The following is a 15,371-nucleotide window of genomic DNA, read 5'->3' on the forward strand; positions in this document are numbered from 1 at the left end:
CAGGGGACACGGGTTCGAGCCCTGGTCTGGGAAGATCCCACATGCCGCGGAGCAACTGGGCCCGTGAGCCACAACTACTGAGCCTGCGCACCTGGAGCCTGTGCTCCGCAACAAGAGAGGCCGCGATAGTGAGGCAAATAAATAAAAAGTCGAACTCAGAGAAACAGAACAGATTGGTGGCCGCCAGGAGTGGAGCAGAGGTGTGGGAATGGGTGAAGGTGGTCAAAGGTACAAACTTCCAATTATGAATGAATACATTCTGCGGGTATGATGGACAGCATGGTGACTATAGTTAACGATACTGTGTTATATATTTGGAAGTTACAAAGAGAGTAGATCTTAATAGTTACCAACAGACACGCACACACACACACACAATTGTAATTACGTGAGATGATGCATGTATTAACTAATCTGATTGTGGAAATTTTTTTGCGATATATACATATATCAAATCATTATGTTGTACACCTTAAACTTACACAATGTTATACGTCAATTACATCTCAATAAAGCTGGGAAAAAAAGCCACAGCCCAGAGCTGTGGTCAGATATATGGTCAGATATTCGGGTTGTGGAGCCAGGGGACCCCAGGACCCAAGAGGAGTGGGCCTTCCTTCCTCGGCCAGCAGACGGCAGTGTCCACTGGGGGTCTTGCCTCCCAGGGAGGGTTGCAACCTTGGCTTCACTGGGGAGTTGGGGGGCCTCTCTGTGCTCCAAGTCAGGATCTGCCACAGTCTCCTAGGCTAGGGAAGGCAGCCAGGCTCAGGTTCATCCCCAGCTACTGAAGTGCCTCCACTGAGCCGGTGCCTCTGAGGTCTCACTTCCCCTCTCTGGGCCCGTTTCCATACCTACCAATGGTGAAACTGACCAGCTATGACAAGTTGATGCTCAGGAATCTACCTTGGCACTCCAGGCCTGAAGGATCCATCGCAGCCCGGTGTCTGAACCCTTCCACAGATGGCCTGTCCAGTCTCCTCAAGCTCAGGACCCTCCCCTTGCCTGGAAAGCCCTCTCTTTCCTTCTTACAGTCTGTGCCCACTCTGCCATTCTCAAACTCACCTCCCTCAGGAAGCCTGCCCACACCATCACCTTGTGCTGAGCCCTTCTGTAATCCCATGGTCCCCCTGTGCTCACCAACACCTTGCCTTGCCATTCTCCTTTTAGTGTGTGTGTGTGTGTCTGTGTGTCTGTGCGTCCTTCCCTGCCTCTTCTGAATTCTTTTCCTTTTTTCCAAATCAAGGAGTCCTGGACTCCTTGAATGTAGAATCCCAGTTCAGCAAGGGGCTCAGTGAGATCACTTAACCTGGTGGTTTAAAAAAACAAGAGACAAAAATCAAAACAACTTTCCTTCTAAGCTGAAAAATCCCTTTTCAAAGGAAAGCTTACAGAGAAGGCAGAACAATCTGACAGAGTGAAGGAGAAGGCCCTGGTCCTGCTGCAGCCCCACTCCCCGGGGCCTGGAAGGAGCACCAGGACCAGCCTGCTCTAGTCCAACCTTCTCGATAACCAAGGAAGATTCAAGGGCCCAGAGTGACCAAGTCATGATAGTGACCCCATGGGCGCTTCTAGAAGACTTTAAATTTCAGAAAGCATCTTCCTCCTTTTCTCCCCCCTCCCCAGGTGACCTGCATCCCTGTGAGGCAGGAAAGAAAGATTACATTGCCCAGAGGGGCCAGGTGACTCGCCCAAAGTCACACAGTTAGTAGCAGCAGGATTGGGCTCAGAACTCAGCAGCAGGGGGAGGAATCTTGCTGAAAGATCGCTCGCAAATGCTGCAGCTGTGGTTCTGCCCAAGGGCCAGCTCAGTCCCTGGCTCCTAGGGAAGGTTTTCTTGGGGCCTCTGAGGGCTCTCCCAGGCTGAGCATCAGAAGTTGTTGTGTAGGGGAGGGCAGGCAGGCCCCCGTCTCCTTGCTCCTCATGAATCTGGGGAGATGAGCGCGGCCCCTGGTGCCTCCAGTGGCCCTTCAGGATTCTTGCTGAAAGGTTAATTACCAGACCATCCCATCAAAGGAAATTGCACTTCTGTGCCTTAAAGACCAAACTGAGCTTCAGCAACATAGTTATTTATGGACTCTAATAAGCATTTTCTGGGTGTGATTAACCTTTATGCCAAAGTCACACTGGGAATTGGGATGGCAGCTTCAATTCTAGCCATGCTGTGTGCTGGCCAGGGGGTGGGGGCATGTACAGCAGCTGGAGCAGCCTGGAGCCGGCAGACAGCTGTCACACTCCGGCCCGCCCACCCCGCCCTCTCCGTGGCTCCTGCGCCCTTCCCTCCCTCTCTGCCCATCGCTTCTTCCTGTGCCCTGCCCTGATCCATCCCCCTCCGTCCTTCATCCACTTGAAAAACAGACCTGATAGCCTGCTTACTGGGCCGTAGTCTCCACTCAGCTGCTAAAAACAGTTCTGTGACCTTGGGCACCTCAACTATAAAACCCCTGTAAAATGGAGAGCATGGAACTTGCTCTGTCCGCTTTCCACAGCACAGTGCCGCTTCCGTGTCAGCGACCCCTGGGCCCTAGGACGGTCAGTTTATGTGATGCTGTGATCGAGCCACAGCACGCCCTTGACCTTCTCAGATTTAACATTCCGGCTTTCGCTCTCTGGCAAGTGGAGAGATTTGCAGCTGAGGTGCGGGTTTTATTTGGGGGCCTCGGGGCTGCCAGGCTGGCACACAGAAGTGAGGATCTACCTCGTGAGTGAGCCTAGCGCCTGCCAGCTTCAGATCCTCAGTCCCATTTTGGTTTTCTCTCCACCTCACCAAGTCCTGAGAGCTTGGTTTGTCAAAAACGGTTCCGAAAGGAGAGCCAGCGGCTAAGGCTGATGACAGAGGGGTCCAAGAAAGTGGCGATTCTTAAGGTCAAAACCACTTTTGGTTTACTTTGAGAGACGATGACATGTCCAGTTTGGTGAAGCCCAGGCCTCTGATGTGACCCTACTCACCACATGCTCCAGCCATATTTTTTTGGAGTGCTAGACCTCACCACAGAGTGAAGGAAGCTCTTCACCCTCCCCAGGAAGATGGTCAGCATTACACGCAACATTCTGCATTTAATTATAGGGTTTCATCCCCTCCCCTGCCTCGTGTGTTTGCAGACACCAGATTAAGAATTCACAGCTTTAGCAGGACACAAACAACAACCTTGAAACTTCAGGGGCTTGTCCCTACAGGGCAATACTCTCCTGTTGGTGGAGTTGGAAAACTAGTGAAAGTTGAAGAGGAGATCAACGTATGGTAGAAGGAAATACACAGGAAAACTCTGGACTTTTCATGAAACTGTGATTCAGGAATAAGCCAGGAGCCTTGACAAACCCTTCCGCAGAGCCAGAGGTGTCACAGGCCCAGATTCGTACAGAGCCAACATTTCCTGAGAGGAGAGATTGGTTTGGGAATTTTAAGAAACGTTTTTCTGTGCACAGTGCAAAACCGGCCCTCTATTGGGAGAAAATGACTGTGAACTAGCACATCCAAGGAGAGGGAAGGGTCAGGGTTACAGTCAGCCAGCCAAGGGCAGGCTCCATCCCGTGGCATTTGCTTTGGATTCATGATGAATCTGGAGGCGCCCTGCTCCTCTGTGAACCCCAGGACATTCAGATGCGAGGCTAAGACCTTCTGGCTGGTGTATTTGCCATCTGATTAGAATCCTGGGGCGTAAGTGCATTGTACTGAGGCAATTCCATGCATTTGGGACTGGTCTGAGTTCTCTGATTGCCAGGGTCTAGCACATGTACAGAGGGGACCTGGGCATATTGACGGGGGACCGAGCTGCTTTGCTTTGGAGGGTCGGAGAAGGTGCTGCCGCGGGGAGGGGCTCTGGACCTGGCGTTTGAGGACTGCAGACTTCACCAGGTGGGCCAGGGTGATGAGGGGGCAAAAGTGTGCAGACACCAGCAGGACCCCACATGCTGGGGAAGCAATAAGTAATTCAGCGTGAATAAAACGTGGTGTGCTTTCAAGGAGAATGTGAAAGACTGAAACACAAAGCACAGCTTCAGGCTTAGAAGGATAGCGATGGAATGTCAGGCAGCAGGGCTGACATTTTCACGTAGGGTGTTACCGGTTCCTTTAATTTGCCTGCGGCTGAGCTGCCTCTGGGAGCCCCATTTCCATGCTGTGTGTGTACATGTGTGTCTGTGCTGGGAGGTGGCAGAGGCAGGGGTGGGTGACAAGCCGTGGGTGGGTGTCTCTAGTCCGCTTCTAGAAGAGGCCTCTGGCCATCCCAGCTGATTGGCCCTCTCTGGGGACAGCTCAGAGCTGGGTCCCTGCTGACTGTCAGCGAGGACACAGCTCTCCGCTCGGCACGCAAGAGCCAGTGGCGGGCCTGGTGGCTTCCTCCTCTCTCCGCTTCTGCGTTTTGAAGTGGAAAAGGAGGGTAAAGATATTTCGCCATCTCTCCGGGGACAGTGAAGTTTAATTAGTGATTAATAAAGTGTTGGAAGTTCCTTGGGGCCAGAGAGATGAATGGGTTTGTTCTAATCACTCCCGAGTCCCAGGAGCGAGTTAGCTGACCCCAGCGCCGTTGGCTGAGGCCAAGCGCTGGGCATAGGATGGGGGTACAGGACCGGGGGGTGGACCTCGGAGCCTGGAGCTTGGCCCAGAGCAGAAAGACCCCTATGATGTGACAGGAGGAGTGTGCCAGTGAGGGGATAAACAAACCCACTGCGGACCCGGGCACAGCACTGAGGGGACAACGTGGGGGAGTCATCAGGGTCAAAGGGGGGGCTTCCTACAGGAGGTGTGGGTGGAACAGGTCCTGACCAGGAGTGGGGAGCATTCGATTCCATCTTGGGTGGGAGAGCGGGGAGCAGGGTCTGTCTTTGTCATCAGACGGCGGGAGTGGGCAGGTGGGTGGCACAGGTCGTGAGGGTCTGGGGCGCAGGGTGGAGGCCAGTTTGGGAAGAAGGTACGGCAGCAACAGGGTCAGGACTTGGGTGAGGCAAGTGAGGCACTTTTCTCAAGCATGGAATTTAAAGAGCTGCCCCAAAGTGCAGTATCAAGATAAATCATATTTTAATATTATTACTGATTTTTCCGTTTACCCAAGGCTCCAGTATGGCCCAGCACTGTTAGTGATCCTGGCTTTTTAAAAAAAGCTTTTGATATGTTGTTCATCATGGATTTTTTTGCATTAATTTAGAGTTTAAAAGAATATTGCATTAAAATATTATGTATCTTGACTACTAAGTTTTCTGGTGCCCCCCCCTCTTAAATTTTGCACTGGAGGTGAATGCCTTGGTCTCCTCACCCTAGTCCTGGCCCTGCGGTTGAGGTCTGCAAATGAGGGCTGCGAATGTGTGCTGCTCGTGTTGGCCACCACCCTAGCTCTACTCTAAATTAGAAACTTGCTCACGTGGGACTCGGACAAGTCCCTACCTCTCTCACGAGCTCATTTTCCCCTGTGAAATGGCTAAGGCTGCTTCCAGATCGAAGTGTCCCTGTCTGAAGCTCTGCAGTGAATTTTGCAGAACTGTTTGGAAATGGGCTGGTGCTGAGACACCATGGCAGGTTGGGGGGCAGTGGGGAGGAGAGGAGATGGTCCCGGGGAGGGGACCCCAGGAAGGAAGAGCAGAGGAACAGGGGTGGTGACGCGGAGAGCAGCCTCCCATGAAGTCAGGGAGACAGGGCTCTGCTGGTCCTTGGGCTCTCATGTCCTGACAACTGGAGGGGGGGCTAGTTACAATCCTCCACTACCCCAACCCCCCACACGCTCCTTAGCCCTTCACAAATCAAATCCCAAGGGAAACAATCACCTCGCCTCCAACCCGTGACTAAATAAGAATCACCAAGTTCAAATCAATCAGCGTGACCTACTGAGTGCCTCTTGTAGACCTGAAACACAATGTAACTCGTTAATATATTCAGCAAATTAGAATGCAATAAACAAAACAAAATCCCTCCCATCTTGGATCAAGCTGTGCTGCTCACAGAGGACTTCTACATACACTGCATCCTGTAAGCCTGGCGGAGTGGTGGTGGGGTGGCTATTACACCCGTCTTTACAGGTGAGGAAATCGAGGCACAGAGAGGTCAAGTAACCTGCCCATGGCAACACAGTGAAACTGGGGCTGGATGCCAGGTCTCTTTTGACTCTAAATCCACAGGGAAGGTGTTGACCTTAAGGGAGGGGACACAATGATTATGTGCGGGTGTTAGTTGAAGAAGTGGGCAGCCCTCTAGGTGTGAGGCCCATGCTACTCTCCCCAGGTGGGCTGAAATTTTGGAATCAGAGTGACACAGAGTCCCCAGGGAGGGTAAGAGGCAAAGATTCTCCCTGGATTAGGGCAGGCATCTTTCCAGACACATTTATCCCTTCACCTCTCTGGGCCTCAGCTTCCTCATCAGGGACAGCCAGCCCCACAGAGAATGAAGTACCGTCGCGGATATAAAATGACTTGGTAAATGGTGAGGCACGATTTGTAGTGACCAGTAATTAGCTGGGTGGGGATGAGGGCCCGGGAGGCAGCTCATTAAACCACAGGTCCTGAGCTCCTGCAGCTGGGGAGGGAGGGAGGCTCACTAATGGGGGTCTTCTGTGAGCCCATGCGGGTGGGGGGGTGCTGGGGGGGGCAGGTGGGAGGGTGTGGGTGTGGGTGTGTCGGGACACTCCAGGAAGCTCCAGGCCAGACAGCTCATGACACAGTCGAACTGTGTCCCTCACCTCCCTGTGCCCACAGACCCTTCTCCTCCTGGGGCTGCACTCCATCTCCGCCTCCCTCCAGGACCAGCACTGCGAGAGCCTATCCCTGGCCGGCAACATCTCTGGTGAGCACCCCCACCTGCCTCCTGCAAGATTCCAGGTCCCCAGCCCCCCACCCCCAGGGCTCCCAGAGCCTGCACACAGAGCCATGCCCTGGGGCAGGAACAGCGGAGAGATTTCCCCTCTGGGGCTCCAAGCAATCCATCATTTATCCACGGAGTGCTGTGTTGAGCGGGATCCTGAAGGTGGGTGTAAGTGTGGTGGGAAAGAGCTGCGATTAGGTGACAGCATCAGCCAGGGGCACAGAGGGGCTCGGGGCAAGCGTGCCAAGTAGCTATCCTCCCTGCTTTGGGGTGGACAACAGGGGAAGTCGCCCCAGCCCTTGCAGCCGTGAGAAACAACAGAGCGGAGGGCTGGGCTGTGACTCAGGCATCAGTGAGGAAGAAAGCCTGCTGTTTGCTGCTGCTAAAAATGCCTGAAGCATAATATGTAGGGCGCTCTGCGTGGGGCACCGTCTGAGGTATTTGAGATACAGCTCTTCCTTGACTTACAATGGGGTTACGTCCAGATAAACTTACCATAAATTGAAAATATCGTAAGTCAAAAATTCATTGAATACACCTAACCTACCGATCAGCATAGCGTAGACTAGCCTACTTTGAAATGCTCAGAACACTTACATTAGCTACAGTCAGGCAGAATCAACTGACACAAAGCCTATTTTATAACAGTGTTGAACATCTCTTGTAATTTATTGGACACTGTACTGAAAGTGAGAAACGGAATGGTCGTCTGGGTACAGAGCGGTTGTCAGTGTGTCCGCTGTTTACTCCCATGATCGCGGGGCTGACTGGGAGCTGCTGCACCTGCCACCGCCAGCATCACGAGAGAGGATTGTACCACATATTACTAGCCTGGGAAAAGGTCAAAGTTCAAAATCTGAAGTGTGGTTTGTACAGAATGCATATTGCTGTCAAGCCGTCGTACAGTCGAAAAATCATTAAAGTCGAACCATCGTAAGTCGGCGACCATCTGTATATTCACCCAGTTTTTACGACCTCCTGAGGCAGGTGCCGTTCTCCTCCTTTTACACATAAGGAAACTGAGGCACGGAGCAGAACTAGTAAGTGCTGGAGCTGATTTGAGCCCAGGAAGCCTGGCTCGCGGATACGTTCTTTATCACCGTGCTCTAGCCCTCCTCGATAGAAAATACTGCTTAATTGCAAATATTACTAATACTTGTATAACTTCACCATTTACAAAGTGCTTTTGTAAAATAATCTTATTTCATCCTCACAAGAGTTTAAGATGAGATATTTGTACAGATGAGGAAACTGAGGCATGGGAGAATTTGGTTTTTGGGCTCCTAAGGCCATGCCTTTTCTAATTTGGGGTGTGGTCCTTGAACCCTCATCCTGGTCCCTTTAACCAGGGTCCTGGGGATGCTGCTGCCCAGCGAAGGTGGAGAGGTGCACCTGAGGGTCTTTGGGAGGCTTGTTCTTTGGTGATTCATTTTCCTCTGCAGGTCTCTCTCCTTGATTCAATCCAACTCATTAACTGAGCACCTACTGTGCGCCAGGCCCCATGTTCCCTGGGAGAACAAAGAGGAGCTCACAGTCTGGTACGGGAGTCAAGTGCACAAACACACGTGCTATGAGGTGCAAGGCCCGCGCTGTTGGAGAAATGGCCACCACGTGCTAGCAGGGAAGCAGGGGGTTTCTGAACCTGGGCCTGCGGGGAGAGGAGGCTTCCACAGCTCCAGGCAGCTGCCCACTGGCCTACTGTTCCCTCAGTAGGGTGGGGGTTGGGGGGCGAGAGAATGAGCACTAGACCTGGAGCACCGACTGGGTTCCCATGCTCATAGTGGTGCTCAGTCTTGTCCTGTGTGCCCTAGGGCCCCCCACTGGCAGCCACAGGGGTGAGTGCGCCTTTGACTCCCTTGAGCCTCACTTTGCAGTTATAGAGTAGGGTGGGAGGGCTGACACCTGCCTCAAGGATCTGTTATGATTAAATGCACTATGTTTAATGGCAATATTTCACAAACTGTAGAGTGCCACACCACTACTGAGTATTATTTATTATTGTTGGTAAGAACAGGCTTTTAAAGTGCTTACTGTGTAGCTGGAATGAGGGGCAGGCACTTGCCATGAATTGCTCACTACAATGGAGGTGGCAGGGAGGTTAGATTGGGGTGGTGTGAATTCAGGAAGCCTTCCTGAAGGAAGAGGTTTCAAGGTAAGTCTCTGAGAGACTCTGAGCAGGGACTGGCAGAGAAGAGCCAATGCTCTGAGCTGAAGCTAGAGTTGACTGAGGACTAGCAGGTGGGTTTGGTGGAAGAACAGGGGAGGGGTCGGGAGGGGAGAGCAATAAGCCTGGGGAGGTCCTGGGAGCCCAGAGCATCTGCCTGCAAAGTTGGCTAAGCTGGGCCATGAGGAACAGAAAGTTCTTGAGCAAGAGTCTGGAGAAAGACCGGGAGGGAAGAGACCTGCTCGGAGGCCTGGCCTGAGAAGAAGCTCCCCCTGATCCAGCCCCTTGCACGGCAGCCAGGTCAGTCTCCACTGACTCGCTTATTGTGTTCCTGCGCAGTGACAACCCTGAGCCCACGAAGGTGTCACCTGTCCTTGGAGGCAGCAGGCCGTGATGAATGTCGTTCATTTCCCGATGATTTGTACTCTGTGCCCCTACCCCCAGCCCAGCGCAGCCTGCCTGGCTTCAGGGCACACAATCCATCAATCCCTCCACGGCAGCCTCTGAAAATGGGCTATTTGTCTTCCAACGCTAAGACCTACCCAGACTGATGGGCACTGGTGGAGACAGATGGTGAGGGTGGGGTGGAGGGACTGAGACAGATGGATGGGCGTCTGGCCGGGGTGGCTGGCACTGAGCTGGGGCCTTTGGGGGGCCTCTCACATGCCAGGAGCAGGGAGAAGGTGGGTCCCCAGGGCTGAGGCTCCATCATGTGGCAGATCACAGACTTGACAACTCATAAAATCATGGCATGAATATGACGATGCCAGAAAGTAATAGAATTATTGACCCATGACATCAGAGATAAATGGAATCATAGCACTGACAAGGACTCAGGGTCATCTCCTGTCTTAAGGTCATGAATATAATAATTAATGTAATAACTAATAATAACAACTAATGTTTACTTAGTGCCTATTGTATGTTAGACACCATTCTAAGTGCTTTAATCTCATTCAGTCATCAAACAATACTGTTAGGAATTTTATTTTATTTCTTTTTTTTTTTTGCGGTACGCAGGCCTCTTACTGTTGTGGCCTCTCCCGTTGTGGAGCACAGGCTCAGCGGCCATGGCTCATGGGCCCAGCCGCTCCGCGGCATGTGGGATCTTCCCGGACCGGGGCACAAACCCGTGTCCCCTGCATTGGCAGGCGGACTCTCAACCACTGCGCCAATCAGGGAAGCCCAGGAATTATTTTTATCATCATCTTACAGAAGAGAAACGTACAGCTCAGAGACGTTACGTAATTTGCTCAAGTACACACGGTTACTAAGCAGTAGCCCCGAGATTTGAATCAAGTGGCCTGATTCTGGACTTTCCCGCCACCATGTATGTGGTCACCTGGAAAGTCGCGGTACCCAGGGCCCACTATGGTCAGTCCTCCAGGGGTGCAGAGACGCCCCTGCAGTTTCCCATACCTATACTGGGTTTACACACAGCTCCCAGTGTTCCTCAGAACCTACAATGTGCCTGACACCATACTAGGTGCAAAACTGAAGAGCCCATAGACCCACGGGACCGGAGGCTCCCGCCCACTTGTCCTGATGAATCACACACCCTACAAAGGCATCTTTCTATTCTGCCCAGCCAAGGAGAAGACAGTCCAATGACAAAGTGGCTGAGCAAAGAGCAGGACTGTCTGCCTGGCCTCTCTATGCCAGGTGACACAGGCAGAGCCCCTGCCCATTCATCCCAGCAGCACCTTCCTGGAATGAGCAAGCATGTGTGTTTCAGAGACTGCCCTTGGGCCACTTGGCTGCCCCTCTGGGCAGCCTTGGCTGAGTCTCCCTCCTGGGCTTAAACCAAACAGGGGGATGGGCTTCCCAGCTGCAGGGCTGCTGCCACGTGCCCACCTACCCTAGTTCATTCAGAAGCCCCTGATGGGAGACCCGACATAACTGGGGACAGGAACCAGGTTCCAACCTTTCTTGGAAGTTATCTGCTATGGAAAGATTTGCTGAGTACATTTGGCCCTGAGCCTGATGGGAAGCGAACTATATAATCTGTTTGGGGGAAGAAACCACCTTCAGAGGGTGGTGGCCACCCTCAAAGGGTTCTTTTCTGTTCATTAAAGCAGTTCCCCCCAGGACTCTGACTCAGCAGGTGTTTTTCAGAGGCAGGTGGGAGCCCTTCCTACTGTTCCTCTCTCCTCTTCCCTCCATTCGCAGGCATCTGGGGCGGGCTGACCACCGTGCTCCCATGAACACCTGGAGTGTCGGCCCCCATGCATCTGCTTTGCGCATGTGTGGGGAAGGAGGAAGATACAGGACCAGTTTTATGGGTTACTTTCGGCTGCACCCACCCCAGCCCCAGAAAAAACTCTGTAGGGATCTAGCTGCCCCATGAGTGAGGGGGTGAGCCACCAAGTGACAGGAATGTTAATACCTCAGACACACTGAGCACACACCTGCCTGAGGGCCTTTGTAGCTGCTGTTCCCTCCAGAACCCTCTTCCCCCAGGTAGGCACACAGTTACCTCTCTCACTTCCATTGGGTCTCTGCCTAAATATTAGGACCAAATTAAAATAGCACTCCCGGGCTTCCCTGGTGGCGCAGTGGTTGGGAGTCCGCCTGCTGATGCAGGGGACACGGGTTCGTGCCCCGGTCTGGGAAGATTCCACATGCTGTGGAGCGGCTGGGCCCGTGAGCCATGGCCGCTGAGCCTGTGCGTCCGGAGCCTGTGCTCCACAACAGGAGAGGCCACAACAGTGAGAGGCCCGCGTACCACAAAAAAAAAAAAAAAAAAAAAAAAAGCACTCCTGTCAGTCTTTATCTCCTTATCCTGCTTGTTTTTTCTCCATAGCATCTCTCACTGGTTAACAGGTACGTCTGTCTGTCTGCACACCCAACTCCAACCCCCAACCCCGTAGACTGACAGCAGGGCATTTTTAATACAGCAGGTTCCTATTAGTTATCTATTTTATACATATTAGTGTATATATGTCAATCCCAATCTCCCAATTCATCCCACCACCACCACCCCGCTTCCCCCCTTGGTGTCTGTACGTTTGATCTCTACATCTGTGTCTCTATTTCTGACAGCAGGGCATTTATTTTATTCATTACTGTATCCTCAGCTCCTAAAACATTTTTTAGGTAGTCAGTAAAACTTGTTGAGTAAAGAGCAAAGTCTTTATTTCTCCCCACCTATTACTTTACTGACCAGGAGGGGATCCTGGTGACCGGTCTGCATGGGGAGGAGTTGGGTCCTAATAGTAACTCGGGCTTCGTGCTGCTGGCTGGTGAATCTACCCGGCTATTTGCAAGGCTCGTTTACTCTGGTCCAAAGTGCTCCTCAGCCCAGAGCTATGCTACCCAAGGGGGAACATATCCCCCAGGAGAGCAGGAGAGACTGCACATTTGTATCAGTGGGACCTGGAGAATCACAGTCCAACAGCCCTGACCTCTAGGTCCTTATAGCCCCCATGCTGAGTGACACCAGGACTTCCTTTCCTTCCTTCTCCCCTTCCCAACTAGGAAATCCAGTCCCTCCCCACCCACAGCACCTCTGAAATTATTTTTCTCTGTACCTTGTTCTCCTGGCTTTCTGTCTGCTTCTCCCTGTTTTATTCTCAGTGTCTTTTGTCTTCTGTTTCCTCTCTCTCCCCCTCTCTCCTTCTCCCCTTGTCCCCTCCCTGCTTTTCTTCTCCTCAAAGAGTGATGGAGTGAATTGAATGGGTGGCATGAATTTCATCAAGTGCCCTTCACATTGCCTGGTACAGAGTAGTGTTCAACAAAGGCCGTTTCCCCCGGCCCCCCAAATCCCGTACACCCTTCCTTTCCTCCTCTTTTCCCTCCCTACCTCTCTCTTGTCCGTCTACTCCCTAAAACCAAGAGGCCAATTCCGCTTAGAACTTTCTAGCCTGTATTTGCGCGTCGTAGCCCGGTCGCCGCTCCTGATTGGCCCTGTGCCTCAGGCCGCACCCCTGCTTGGCTCTTCTCTCCCTCGGACCCCGCCCCCCCAGTCTCTGGAGCCCAGGCCAGCACACGGGGGCCTTTTCTTTCGGAGGGAGGGGCAGCGTTGTCCCCCGGCCGCTTGCATTTAGTTTCTCTTCTCCATTCTTACAGCCTCTCTCTCCCTTTCTTCCCGTCTCGCACCAAGACTTTCATTCCCTCCAGGATTTTCTGGGCTCTTCATGTAAAGGTCATGTCTGATGCAGTGTTCCCCCGCACCACCTCCACGCAGCCTTCTGTGAGCGTCGAGGGACGGGAGGAAGGGAGAGAGGGAGGCACTACCGGAGGAACCCAGGACACAGAGACCCGTGCACCCAAATGCTGAGAAGGCCAGTTGCCCAGACTGCGGACCGCTGTGGTGCAGTGGGAAGAGCCCTGGGCAGGCGTCAAAACCCAATTCTGCCTCTTAGTGTCTATGCGACTAAGGATAAGCAATTTTCTCGGCCTCAGGTTTCCTATCTGTAAAACAGGGAGAATTAGCACCCACATTGGCAGATGGTGTGAGACCCATAGTAGGTGGTATGGAATCCTAATCTGTACCACGGACTAGAGGCAGAAAGCTCTACCCTGCCCATTCCCACCTGCATATTCCCGACCAGCCGTGGGTGGGGTCAGGCCTCTGGGCATTGGCCGGTACCTGGTCCTTGAGACCAGGAGGGCCATTGGTTCAGCAGCCGGTCCCTGCCTTGGCTGTGGCCTGGTCTTGGCTGTGGTTGGTGCCCAGTCCTGCCCTGCCCTCTGTTCTTTTCCGAAAGGACTCTGGGGAACTTTCCAGGGCAGGAGAGAGAGCGCAGTGAGGGAGGGCAGATGCTACACTGAGAGTGGGCCTTAGGCAAGTTCCAGGCACCACTTGTGACATTCCATTTAATCTCCCAGTGCCTAGCTCAGGAGATAATGTGAATGAGTGAGTGAATGAACAACCTAATGAGGAAGGTTATGAAGTCAGATGGTATATGTAAAGCACCTGGCAGGTGCCTGGCACATAGTCAGCCCTCAGTAAATACTGCCCCCTTTCCCTGCTGCCTCTTTGACTGTTCTCCTCCCTTTATCGGCAAGCAATGTGCTGTAATAGAAAGAACACTTGATGTAGAGTCCCAAACACCTGGTTATGAGTCTTAATTCTTTCACTCATTGACTCACGACCCTGGGCAAGTCACTTACTTCCCTGGGCCTCAGTTTCCTCATCTGTAAAAAGGGAATAATGAATCTGTAAATTAAAAACAAAAAAAAGGGAATAATGACATTGCAGGGTGAATGAGGAGCAAACAAAATACATGAAGAAGGCCTTTGGAGAAGCAGAGCACGGTCCGTAATACTATCCCTCCCTCCTGATGGCCACATGCCTCCGTTTCTCCCCTCCTCCAGGCTCAGCACGACTGGCATGACCCATGGCAGACTAAAATCTCAACCTGATTTCCTCACTCCCCTACCCCCATCACCTCTCTGTGATGTCATTCGTGGAGGCTCCACTGTGGCACAGCACCAGGGCTTGGCCCACCCCTGCTGCCTAGCTGGCCGTCTCCTTGTGTCCATTAAGCCCCAATCCAGATTTCTTTCTCTTTCAATTAAACCACTTAGCCTCGAAGCCTTTGGCCCTTGAGCCCAGATTTGCACACACATCCTATGAATAGCTTTGCTTAGAAAGAAAAACCAGAATTCGGTACAAGTGTTGCTCAGCACTGCCCTGCATCCAGCAAGTAAAGGATGCCAGTCTAACCCAATGCTGTTTCCTGAGAGACTGGGCACAGGCTAAGCGGGGCGGGGAGATGGCAGGCGGGCCCCAGCCAGGGCTTGGCAGCTGCTGATGCCCTGGACTGAAAATGCCACCCCTTCATTGGCTCATGGCTCTCCCTGGCTTGTCTGTATACTCTATGGCCAGTCTCAGGTTATTAACCTCTCCCATCGTGATGGACACACTGGGTCTCCACAGGACTGGTGTGCCAGCCTTGAGAGGAGAGGGGCATGGAAAGGCAGAGAAAGAATGGGCAGCATCAGGAGGGATGTCAGGACTGTCCTCAGCCCAGCCCCCACCCATTGGAGACCAAAAACCCCCCACCTTCCCAGAAGTGTTACTGTGGCTTCAGCTCTGCTCCAACACACACACACACACACACACGCACATGCACACGCACACTCCACTCCAAAAAGCTCTTAATTAAGGGCAAACATTTGGAAGGGGATTTTGACATCCTCTCTCTAGTCCAGTTGTTTACATCCTTTTCTGAGTCACAGACCCCTTTGAGAATCTAATGAAAGCCATGGTGCCTTTCCCAACTGCATGTATAGGACAAATTTTTCATTTAATTTCAAAGTCTCTGTGAACCCTTAAAGCTTCCAGTGGACTGAGATTAAGAATTTCTGATCAGATCCAACTACTTCATTATCGATAAAACACTAAGGCTCAGAGAAGGCAAGAGACTTGCCTACAATCACACAGCAAATTAGTAGCAGAGCCCAGTCTGAAGCCAG

General features: G+C 52.3%; 1 protein-coding gene across 2 annotated transcripts in view; it reads left to right on the forward strand.

Annotated features, from left to right (window-relative positions):
• The window catches only part of CRHR1 (corticotropin releasing hormone receptor 1), a 50,960-nt gene that overhangs the window by 16,708 nt on the left and 18,881 nt on the right, over positions 1-15,371 (forward strand). For both annotated transcript variants that reach the window (XM_022589037.3, XM_022589038.3), the window contains exon 2: positions 6,679-6,766. In XM_022589037.3, the coding sequence (XP_022444745.1) occupies positions 6,679-6,766 (88 nt within the window). The remainder of the gene's footprint in view (positions 1-6,678; positions 6,767-15,371) is intronic.

The sequence above is a fragment of the Delphinapterus leucas genome, chromosome 19 (assembly GCF_059928025.1).
Source record: "Delphinapterus leucas isolate spDelLeu-1000000601 "Yukka" chromosome 19, BTC_Dleu_Yukka2, whole genome shotgun sequence".
In the NCBI taxonomy this organism is placed as follows: Eukaryota; Metazoa; Chordata; class Mammalia; order Artiodactyla; family Monodontidae; genus Delphinapterus; species Delphinapterus leucas.